At 48.0% G+C, this 11,708-nt stretch overlaps 3 protein-coding genes and 1 non-coding gene across 4 annotated transcripts; 3 read left to right on the top strand and 1 right to left on the bottom strand.

Moving 5' to 3' along the window:
• Positions 1-110: 110 nt before the first annotated feature.
• I302_104977 (uncharacterized protein) lies at positions 111-4,177 on the bottom strand (the record flags this gene model as incomplete). The annotated part of the gene is made up of 8 exons (XM_019195526.1): positions 111-2,462; positions 2,519-2,616; positions 2,675-2,818; positions 2,870-3,104; positions 3,177-3,230; positions 3,283-3,371; positions 3,422-3,527; positions 3,587-4,177. 8 exons carry the CDS (start codon positions 4,175-4,177, stop codon positions 111-113), a joined length of 3,669 nt encoding a protein of 1,222 aa, XP_019042349.1.
• A 717-nt stretch (positions 4,178-4,894) lies between these two features.
• On the top strand, positions 4,895-8,156 carry I302_104976 (uncharacterized protein; the record flags this gene model as incomplete). Its single annotated transcript, XM_019195527.1, has 16 exons — positions 4,895-5,244; positions 5,299-5,384; positions 5,446-5,606; positions 5,668-6,067; positions 6,137-6,241; positions 6,307-6,320; positions 6,384-6,410; positions 6,469-6,630; positions 6,687-6,732; positions 6,788-6,872; positions 6,930-6,939; positions 6,994-7,073; positions 7,136-7,223; positions 7,284-7,451; positions 7,509-7,636; positions 7,691-8,156. 16 exons carry the CDS (start codon positions 4,895-4,897, stop codon positions 8,154-8,156), a joined length of 2,376 nt encoding a protein of 791 aa, XP_019042350.1.
• Positions 8,157-8,571: 415 nt separating this feature from the next.
• On the top strand, positions 8,572-8,656 carry I302_104975. The gene has a single exon. It is a non-coding gene; the product is annotated as a tRNA-Trp (tRNA).
• Positions 8,657-8,901: 245 nt separating this feature from the next.
• Positions 8,902-10,458, top strand: I302_104974 (uncharacterized protein; the record flags this gene model as incomplete). Its single annotated transcript, XM_019195528.1, has 1 exon — positions 8,902-10,458. The coding sequence occupies one exon, from the start codon at positions 8,902-8,904 to the stop codon at positions 10,456-10,458; it is 1,557 nt and encodes a 518-aa protein (XP_019042351.1).
• Positions 10,459-11,708: the final 1,250 nt, after the last annotated feature.

The raw sequence follows: 11,708 nt of genomic DNA, 5'->3' as shown, positions 1-11,708 counted from the left end.
TGAAGTGTAGTAGTGTATACAAAAGTCCCTACCTGGCAATCATAAAGCTACATACTGTATGACAACAACCAGCCTCAAGCCGAATTGCAATGCTCTACTATCAATCTCCACTAAATATATCCCCCTCGTTTAGGTACGGCCTTGTTCGCACCCGCATTATTAGTTTGTCCCTGATTCCATCTCTGGATCAGCAGATTAACAGGCTGTTGTTTCTCAGGACTGCTCTTCCCGCTCTTAGGGGTTTCATCACCACTCTTCTGTCCCGCCGTTGATGGAGTGACAGCGGTATTGATAGTGGAAGGTTGAGGTTTAGGCTTGGTGATGGGGAACGAACGGCCTGAAGAAGATTTCGAATATCCCTCTGGGTTGGGAGTGTCACCATGTCGGATAGGTTTGGGTGCGATGATATTGGGTTTGGTACCTACAATCTTCGGTTTCTCACTTATAGATGGTGAGGAAGATAGGGTGGCAGCGGGAGACTTGTCGGTCGCTGGAGAAGGTTTGGGTGGTTCCTCTACAGTAGGTTTCCTCAATGCCTGAGGTTTATTAGCGATAGAGGGTTTCCTCGCTATTCCATTTTTGCTTCCTTCGACATTTGAACCATTCGTAGTCGTACCAGAAGCAGGCTTTTTCGTATCAAATGTCGCTGAGGAAGCTGAAGAAGGCGGTTTCATATTTTCATATCTTGAAACGATATCATTGATCGATCCTTTTCTTCCGTGACTTGGCCGTGTGTTATCAGATTTCGGTAGATTCGAATTCGAAGGTGACGCAGAGATGGTGGGAGAGAAGTTGAATGGTTTATTAGATGTTGACGAGGATGAAGGAGTGATGAACATTGATTGCGGTCTTGATCTTTCCCCTGAGTTCATTCTCTGAGCACCTTGACGGGTGGTATCAGGTGGAATACCCACAGTAGCAGATTTGGTAGGGACACGATTCTTGACAGGCGATGTACCGCCAAATGCTGATGCTCTATCTGATACTTTCTGAGTTGTAGTCTCAGTAGGAGGTGAATCGAGTCGTCTTCTAGTACGAGAAGCACTTTCCGGAACAGCCTCATCATCACTTGAATCTAACTCGACGTTGATCTCCTTTCCTCCCACGGTAGCAGTGGTAAAACGCATCTTCTCAAGTGGTGACCATTCTTCCGAGTTGATATTGCTAGTAGGCTTGGAAGATTCGATTTTTGGGAGAAGAGGTCGATGATGTCCTGATGAAGGTGCAGCTTGAGCAGACGCAGATCCAGGGGACGGTTGAGGTCTAGATGTCGTAGAACTGGGTGACGAGAACTGTTTATCCGTTGAGATAGTGGCAGACGACAGCGGGGTGGTAGAACGACCAGGTTGCATAGGCAGCAGTTTCAGGGTATCCGACTCTTCGTCATCCATCAAATCTCGAGGTAGAGGCGATTTAGCTGCAGAGACCGTCGAGATGGCTGGAGAGGCCATAGGCGATGAAGAAACAATGGATCCAAAGTAATCTGTCTTCTGTTGAGGCGAGGCAGGCGATTTAGCTTCCTTGAATGCTGTCCCTGTAACATGAGTCGAGCGAGGCTGGAGCGGGACTTTATAGCTTGAGGGAGCGGTGGTAGTAGTCGGCGATCTCAGATCTCCACCTGTCATGTTACCCATGATTGATGGCTTTGCACCGAATGCAGGTCGAGATGGAGGTGGAAGAGCGACAGGGGAGATGAGCGCTTCAGGTTTCGAGTGCTGCGAAGGTGGGGAGAATGCATCGCTGTCCAAGGTTTCAATGGAAGGGAATCGAGTCTCGAAGCTAAGCTCGCCATCCGGTATCGATGTTGAGGGCTCGGGCGATTTGACTTTTGCAGGGGGGGCAGCGGGCGAGGGTTGTTTGATTGAAGCTGATCTGGTGGAAGATACTCTGTTGAGCGAAGATGCTCCTGGAGAACGACTTGGTAATGAAGGGCTTTTGGAAGCACTAAAGGAGTCACCGAATCCAGATGGCGGGCGCGGGAGATTAGCACCGAATCTTGAGGTATTACTTGATCCAGTCGGTTTAGGGGCTGCGAATGAGTCGCCAAATCCACGGTGTTCCAACTTCTGAGAGGAAGAAGCGGGTAAGGATGGCATCCCAAAGGCATCAAGGCCAGGCGAAGGGGCGTTAGGGATAGGTGAAGGTGTTCCGCCTGTGACCTGGATTTTCGGTGCCGATCCCACATTAGCGGAGTTTGCAGTGGGTAGAGACTGTTGAGTTTGAGGAGGTGTAGGCATGGAGCCAGGGGTGAAAGTTTGTGACACTGATTTTTGACTTGGTTCCCTTGTAGGCCGTCCTCGACGCTGAGGTTGAACTGAAGATGCAAGGGAAGGTTGCAGGACTGGCGTCTTGTCGATAGGAGATGATGATCCGGTGAAGTCTAGTAGGTTGGATGATTGGGCTGACGGACGAGATGCTTGTCGCTGTTGTGAAGGCACACCAAGAGATCTCGAAGGAATCGGCTGAAGCAATCAAGGATCAGACCAGGATTAAAGATAAGAAGCATCACGCAACTCACGTAGTCAACCTCAGGCCTTGTTCCACTCATCTCATGCGCCACCTTCAGGACCTCGAAGACTGTCGGACGACGAACAGGTTGTTCCACCAGCATAGATGCTAAGCACGAGTGCGTCAGCCAAAAGACTCAGATGTTGTCTGCCTTCCAATTGCTCACCTATAAGATGCTGTATCCTCGGAGAATACGCAGGGACAGGTGGAAATGTATATTTGGCATTGACAATGGCTAATGGTCCATGTTCCTCGAACGGTGTGGTGTAATAACACAGCTTATATAGTAGACATCCCAAAGCCCAGACGTCTGTAAAATCGTCAGCTTTCGGAAAGTTCGCAAATGAGCTAGCTGACCCACCACTTGGTAATCCTACAGGAAGGCCTAACATAGGTTCTACCATTTCCGGACTTCTATACTGTAATGTAGTATGCTTGTTCAGATCCATCGCCAAAGCATCAGCTTCAATCTTGGTCTGCGGTGGTTTATCGGCAGGGAAGGTGGTTGATCCGAAGTCGCACAGCTTGAATACTAGAGGGCTAGGACGCTGAGGAGTGGGAGGCGAGGATGTGGGCTGTGATAAGACGTTCTCGATCTAAAAAGTCAGAAGATTAAAGATGAGCAATGTTCCTTGGAGCCTGAATTCAGACCCTCCGAGCACGCTTACCTTGAGATCACGATGTAGCAATGGCTGAGATAGGTGATGCATCGCTGCTACGGCCTAGAGGGACTATTAGCACAAATCGTCGATGATTGTGTTGAGGATGACCCACCTCGCATACATCCGTGAAGATGTTCAATATTTCTATCTCTTTTAGTCTGTCCCTCAGCCGTTTATTCAGTAGATCGATAATACCACCACCTATATGGGAATCAGCTTCGTATTCACACATCACAAGCTGTTCAACTCACCCGAGCAAACTTCCATCAAGATGAACACTTCATGTCCCCCGCTTGGCGATCGAGAATGAGTTGAACCAAGATATTGTATAAGGTGTGGGTTGGGCGGTAGGGATTTCTGTAGAATTTCTCTTGCGTGTGAGTGATAACGATATGCAGCAGCTTAAGTATACTCACCATAACTTCGATTTCCTTCTTGACATCCACCCAAACAGCATCATCTTCAAATGCTATCCTCTTGAGACAATGTTCCGTATAGCCCTTCTCACCCCATCTTCCCTTCTTATGTCCCCCTTTCGTAGGCGGATAGATAGGCTTATCAGAAGTTGTGAGATATACATGGGCATATCCTCCTTCTGACAAGTATTTCTCTATCCTCACTGCTTGATCTCCTACTTTAACTATTTGACCTGGTGCAAGGGTTCCTTTAAGCCGCTGGGGCGGAGGGAGCTGTTGCTGGTGTTGCTGTTGGGGATACCCTCCACCTCCTCCGTTCGTATATCCCTGCGGCGGTAGAGGTGAGGAATACCTGTTGGGAGGAGGAGCCCTGGCGTACTGCTGCTGATTTGGATACTGCTGATAACGCTGAGACTGTCCTGATGGCATTGGAGAGAAAGCGTTGGGCATCTGAGGTGGGGGTGGTGAAAATGCAGAGTTGTAAGATTGTTTAGGGTTTACAGGTATTGGTGAGGATCTGTAGGGATCATGAGGAGGTGCGGGCGGTGAGGTGTATGGTGACGCTGATGGTGAATAGGATGAGGAATACATGTTGAGCAAGTCAAGATAATGTATTGGTCACAGCTCAAGTTGATTAAAGGGGTAGCAGAGTGTAAAAAGTACCGAGACAAGGAAGAGGAAGAAGGTCTGTGCTTCCCAAACGTGTATTGCTCGTTTCGCTGGGATCGGTGGTCTTTGTATTGTTGCGTTCGTCAGAGGCAACTGCACCCTAGTCGTATAGGCTATTGTGGTAATAGTGTTGTCAATGTTGGAGATAATATATATATATTCTTTATGCCAAGTGACTGCCAATGCCTAGCTTTGTGCATATAACGTGAGCATGCTCTCATACATACCCTCCTCCCTCCTCCCCCTTCGCTGCCTCTGTCCAACGTCACAATCACCTCCCTTCCCCTTGAATCACATCAGGCGGACAGCGCCGGTACGCGTGCCGACTGACAACTACGGCCAGCCTATACGTGGATTTACTTTATAGCAAGCAACTTATCACTTGCCGTGGAGACCCCGTAATCTAATGACGCGCTCTGATCTTCTCCCTTCAGGATTGCTCGCTCCCACTACTTTATCTATCTCTGCTGTATATATACATGAAATTTTGGCAATCTACCTGCTCTACTGTATATTCATTCACAGATAGTCAGAGGTCTAGATCGACACTCCCTATCCAGCCGGGCATTCATCTAGTCCCCTGTCATCAGAACACCCCGTACAGATCACGACAACAGCTCCAGTCCTCGCTCAATCGGGATGACCACCTCAACCACCTCGTCTTCCCTCCCTTCCCCTCTGCCCGCACCGACCACCTTGTTCTCCCTCATCCACGAGCTACATACAACTATCAATGATTCCATAGACACAGCTCTCACATGGGACCAGCTCCAATCTCCACCTATCAACTACACGCTGGTCAGACCGATCGTCCAGAGATTCGCACCGAAGGTCGAGGCAGACAGCCAGCCAACAGGTACTGCTACGCCCGCTTTGGCTGTACCCAAAACTCAAGATGGTGGAGAGTCTGCAGTGGCCAGAAAGATAGTGGGTGGTGAGACTGATGGACCTAGTCTGGGGATGGTCCTCTACGCGTTGATGGCTAATAGGTGAGCTGCCATTGAAGCTATTCAACCACAAAAGGCTGACCTCTATGGTGTCAGGATACAATATGTTTCGCTTTCAGCTGGTGACTTGAGCTATGAGCCTCTTCAGACTTCCAGAGCGGCATTTTGCGAACTGCTTGCAAGTAAGTTCAGGTCATAGTAGCTGGTACCCATCAGCTTGCAAAAGCTGATCAATTTGTCCAGTCAAAATTCTTCGCACGTACCCCCATCCTGAAGATGCGGCCTCCCTTGTCAGTGAGCTCGTAAGAGGGTACTGTGCGTTCGACGGAGCGCCCGAGGAGGTATGGAACAGTATGGGAGATGACAAGGAAGATATCGAGGAGATGGCAGGTAGTGCTTTAGAGGTAATTTCATTCTCCTTGACACCTGCTCGTCCAGTGTGGCTGACGAGTTTTGATGGTGCAGTTGGCAATAGTCTCAACCGCCAAACACTTCCTCTCCCTCCCACTCATACAACATCTCATCAATCTCATCTATACCGGCCAATTGATCTACTCCCCCATCTCAGCCCGATCAATCATAACCGATTCCTACATCTCCGAACGTACCCGGCAACGTCGAAGACCGTCACATTCTCATGGGATCGTCTCTACCTCCGGTTTCTCTTCCTATGCAGGACAAGAACCAGACGTACATGTCCATAGAGGTAAAGTAGCTGAAGAAGAACTAGCAGAAGTGTACGTGTATAATCCTTACGAAGCGGGGTGGTTGGACCATCAGAGGTTGAAGGTGCCCAAGTGGAGGAAAACGATGGAAGCTGGGAGTTTTATAATTCTTTTGGCTCTATTCGTATCAACTTTGGCAGGTAAGTGGACCAACACTACCTAAACAAGTGCGACACCGGAATGAAGGAGCTGATGAAAGAACTTTCCAGCCAAGGACTTACACCACATCCAAGCTATTGAAATTATTTATATCATCTTTTCATTCGGGTTTATTTTGGAGGAATTCGCTGCTTCCAAAGAGCATGGCTGGGCTGGTGAGCGTCTTCTGTAATCTGTTTAGGTGATTGTACTGATGATATGCGGTGAATCTGTGAACTAGTGTACGCCGCTAATGTAAGTCCACTATTCCGAGATACCTATACCATGCTCAACAGGCCAGCTGACACTCTCCGATAGGCTTGGAATGCATTCGATATGGCTTACGTAGGTTTTTTTCAGCTCCTTCAGAGATCATCGACGCGGTAGCTGATGCCCGAAATAGATCACAATCTTCCTCCTTTACTTCATCCTCCGAATCTTTGCCTTGGCCTCACACTCGCCCAATACCTCTGATCTAGCTTTCGATATACTCGCTATAGCAGCTTGTATCATCTTCCCTAGATTGGTGTTTTTCGTTGTGAAAGAGAATGTAGTCATTCTAGCTGTAAGTCTTTCCCCTCTTTTTAGACTTACGAAAACTGCTGATGTCGACTTCGACAGCTACGAGGCATGGTGGCTTCATTCGTGCAATTTATGATCGTCACAGGTCAGCTGTTCACTCAAACTTTCTTGATCAAATCTGACATCAACATTAATCTCAGTCCTCGCATTCAGTGGAATATGTTTCTGCCTGTGGACACTTGGAAGAGCTACTTGGACTGTCAAGCAGATTGTATGGCTTATGGCGTGAGTGCTTCGACTAGGAGGTCACTGATCTAGGCTGATTCTTTGCTTTGTGCTCAGGCAAATCTGGGTAAGCTGACAGTAGTTCGCCATTGTACAAAATCAGCTGACACAACCTGTTCAGTTCGGATCGTCCTACCTCGGCTTCTCAGCCAGTTCATCCTTCCATCCTATCTTTGGCCCCCTTGTCCTCATCTCATACGCGTGAGTGGCAAGAATAACCCGAAGGTTCATCGGCTGTGCTGATCATAATCCATTGAATCTAGGGCCCTTTGTAACGTGTTGCTCATCACCATGCTTATTGCCATCCTGTCCAACAAATTCTCTGCTATCACTCAAAATGCCCACGAGGAAGTAAGCTACCCTTCAATTGGCACCGATCGGAGCGGAGAGCTGAGATCAAATTGAACTTAGCACTTGTTCCAGAGGGTCGTCAAAACGGTGGAAGGTGTCAAGTCAGATGCCCTTTTCTCATACCTTCCACCAGTCAACATAGTGGCTTTTGCGGTACTCGTACCGTTGAGCTGGGTATGTTCACCCAGAACATTGCACAGAATCAACGTGTTTGCTATCAGGCTTACTGTAAGTCATTTCTTCCATGTTTGGAGCCGAGCCAAGCTGATACACCGTAATCTGCAGAGCTTCCCAATACTATTTGCCATCTCAGCGTATGAGAGGTATACTTACCATGCCAAGCAGAGGGCCATCCACCTGAAGACCTCAACAATGCATAGAGTAATGGATGTTCAAAGACCTGGACTGTTGGAGTGAGCTACCCGTTCTGAAACGGTTTGATTATTCAGCTGATTTGCTCCCATCAGCTCCTGGCTCACAGGTGGATCCGAAATGCTCATCGCCTCCGTCTTCGAAGCATTCCCCATAATCTCATCATCCCCAGGATCAAGTGGAATCGCCACTCCGCCCAAAGCATCCGACATCTCAGCATTACGAGACGAGAACGATGATGACGATGTGATTGATAAGATTGGCGCGAAGTTGCCCAAGAAGGAGAAAAAACAAACTACAAAGACACCCTTTGATTCTCCCTTAGCTAAGATTTTCGGTAATCGGTCGAACTCCACTGATAAAGTTAGGACTGTCGATAAGGAGAAAGGGAAATCGAAAGATACCACCAACAACGAGGGTGGAGATAATGGTACGGCTGCTACTAATGAGGAGGTTGAGGCGCTCAAGAAGGAGTTGGAGGAGGTTAGGAAGAGTCAGTTTAGGATGGAGGAGCTTTTGAATAAGGTTTTGGCGGGGCCTGTCACGGGTGATACGCATTAGTGCAGGGGATGCGATACAGCTCGGAGTAAGGAGAAGACAAGATTTCACGTATACTTAGTAATGCTCTGTTGGTGGTGGTCGCGCGATTGGTGGAGGGTATTGCGAGGATGTTGTAATATATGGTACAGTGACATGCAAGGGATTGCGGAATCGGACTTTTGCCTTAGGGTCGGGCATCACTCTGAATTGAACGAGCAGACACATTATTGGGCGAGAAAACGCTCCTTGGACTGTATGGTGTCTCTCGATATTACCCGCTCGACTGGTGATCAGTGTCCGAGTCTAGATAGGACTTCCGTTAGCTTATCAGATTCAAGCGATTGAGATGGAGTATGAACTAAAGCAAAAATCACTTTATGAACAGCTCAGCTTGCGGTGGTGGATATATATGTTGCAGAGGAAAGCCTTTTATCAAGGAGCTGTAGTTCAATTGGTAGAATAGTAGATTCCAACTCGTGTGGATTATCTATTGGTCGCAGGTTCGATTCCTGTCAGCTTCAAGAGATTAATCTTGAAACTTGCTCTTCGGTTGGGTTAACACCCGGCGCGCAACTCCGATCTTTTTGTTTTGGCTCCTCCCCTCCACCTTCACATCAGATCATCATTAGTCTTCTCGCTGTTGCTCTTGCATCTTCATCGATACTAGCATTTATCAAATTCCCTTTTGCTTCGCATTTATTCATTCACGCAGGTTCGGGTCTTTCTGTGCATCGACATGTAGTGGGACACATACAGGCAGAGCACGATGGAATCGAAACCCTCACTAATCCACCCCGCTCCTCCACCTTATCAATCCACTCTCTCAGTCAACACACTCTCAAAACTACCTGCATACCAATCGTCACTGGCCGTCAACCATCTCAGTGGACCATCAGATCCGAAGGGCAAGGACAGGTCATCGAACCCACACTGGAATAGTAGGGAGCTATGGACAATCCTCGTACCTTACTTGCAACCTTCCACTTTGCCCTCACTAGCAAGAACATGTAAATCCCTCTATCACCTTGTGATCCCGCATTTATGGAGGTCATACAGGATTAGGGAGGATGATCAACTCTGGTATCTCCTCAGTAGGCTCAAACAGGATATCCCAACTGGAGGGAAAGGATGGAAAGCTAAGGCCAAGGGTAAAGGCAAATTATCAATATTCAAGCGATCAATTCCAACCCCTACCCCAAACCCAACGACCGCATCAAGTTTTCAAATTCGGTATCGTCTGTACAATGTCCAAACCGTGATATTCGACATCATCCCTTCACCGACGATATGCGCCCTTACCCCACTATACCTCTCGCAATCGCCCAATTCTTCCGGCATTTCCAACCTCGTTGATGGGCAATACAAACACATTTTATTTCCCAACGTCACGCACGTCCAATTCCCACCCCAGATGATACAGCAGATATCTAATCGGGGCTGGAGACCATTTCAGTACAATGATTACCTCAATCACCTACCTGAAGGGGTTACACGGGAGATACCAAGCAAAGAGAGTCAATTACCATTTGCTCATCTCACCAATCCAAGGGTATTATGTATGGACCTACCGCCTTTGGAGGGTGATGCGGAGGACGCGTATCAGTATCATAGATTAAGTGCCGACGAGGTATTCGGGTCGAGCGGATCGTTCTTCACTTCCCTCGAGCAGATCCACATACACCTGCCAGGGGGATTTGATCTCAAGATGGGGGAGGTGGTTCCCTTCTTGAAAGGGAAGAAACACTTTGTGTATCTCCCACATGAGATGTTTGGATTTCGAATCCTACCTCGACCGAAAGAAGGGAGATACGATGATTACGAGTATACTCGACAAAAATCATCCCTCGTTCAGGATCTCATGGATTTCCTACTGAGGACAGTGGATGAAGATATTTTGATTAATTATCCAACGTGGGAAGAGGGCAAGGTAGTGGAATATACGACTCGGTGGATCATCAGATTTCCCCCGGGGGCGGAGGTCGAGGAGGTGATGAGGAAGGTGCAGGTTGGGTTGGTGGAACGGGTCGTTAGAGGAGAAATCGCGGGGATGGGGAGGGAGGATGTGATATTGCTTGATGGGGAAGGGGTCGATACCGAAGAAGGAAAGGGAGAGGGAGAGGGGAAAGGCAAGGGGGAGGGAAAGGGAGAGGGAAGTAATCGGACATGGGCCGAAGAGACGGCTAAAGCGATTCTGGATGGGGAGGACGGGGAGGTTGAAGACTATAGTGAAAGTGGGGCCGAATTGAGGTTTATTCGATTTGAGCAGGAACAAGGTCGGAAAAGTGGAAGGGGCTGTCCAGTATGTCGTGATGTGCAAGAATGAATGATCGTCGGGATATGCTTACTGCACTGTAGAACACGAAACATGGGGAAAGGGAGAGAGTCGTCTCAGCTTCACTGTGTTTGCCCGGTGTGACAGAATATTGTAAGAGACGATAATCCATCTCTACCAAATTGACTGTATGAATATACCTGCCTTGCTCAGGTAGTCGACTGAAGGACGAATGATAACTTCAACAAGCTCGATACTCATTGTGTTCTGATAAATCTCCCCATCCTATCGACCCGTGTCCAAGATCTCACCTTTGTTCCCTGCCTCCCACCTCTGTTATCTTCCTCAATGTTGGCCGACCTGAAATCACCCCCTCATTGTGTCATCGGCCTGACGCCATCCGCAGCGCCATCACAACTATTTTCACTAATTGGATCCTGCCCTTCAACGATTCGTTGATTGTCCTTTCTGGTGATCGTGCGACTCGTCTGACCCACTCCTTCCATGTATTGCTGATTCAGCCCATCCTTGGTTTATTCTTGCGCCTCACAATATCAATCTATATCCTCCAATGTGTCCATTGTCTAATCGTCCTTAGAGTGACCGTGCGAGTCACAAAGTATATCCTCACCCTTCAAACGTCTACACCCTCCCTTGAAATGAACGTTCGACTCACATCAATTCACTCCCTTCAATCTCAAAGCCATCCCACCTTTCAACCCCCATATCTTATCTCACCGCCTCAGTGCTATCTCCTTTGTACACCCCTACTCGAAACTGACGATTGACTCGATAGCGGACGGATCGAACGTTCCAGCAAACAAAGCTATGACTCTAATGAATGGAGCCAAAGCTAAGAACGACTCAAAAGTCCTTATCGTTCAAAGGATGCCTTGCCGAGTCAATCGTATTTCTGCGATTTGATTCGAGTCGACGTGGAAGAGTGACTCGACGGAGGAGGTGGGAAAAGGTATATAAACCGTCTTTTCCATCGTTATTTTTTTGAAAATTTCTCATCAACAATCTCATTTGACTTACTTTGCTTTATTTTACAAGTACTATACCAACCAACCAATCAACTTACTAGATCTATACAAGATGGCTGAAGCTCAACGTGAGTTTTTTCTCTCCTTTCGTATCCCTGACATTCGATCTTCCCTTATCTTCGAAACCCTCCTCGAATAGCTTGCCAGCTTTCTACTCCCTTACTAAGTCGACGTCTTCTGAGGTTGATTCGCTTCGCAGAAACCACCCCCGAACAAGTTCAAGTCCCCGCTGTCGAGGCTCCTGCCGCCGACGCC

Source organism: Kwoniella bestiolae, chromosome 3 (assembly GCF_000512585.2).
Source record: "Kwoniella bestiolae CBS 10118 chromosome 3, complete sequence".
NCBI classification, from domain to species: Eukaryota; Fungi; Basidiomycota; class Tremellomycetes; order Tremellales; family Cryptococcaceae; genus Kwoniella; species Kwoniella bestiolae.
This window is presented reverse-complemented; position numbering and strand designations above follow the sequence as displayed.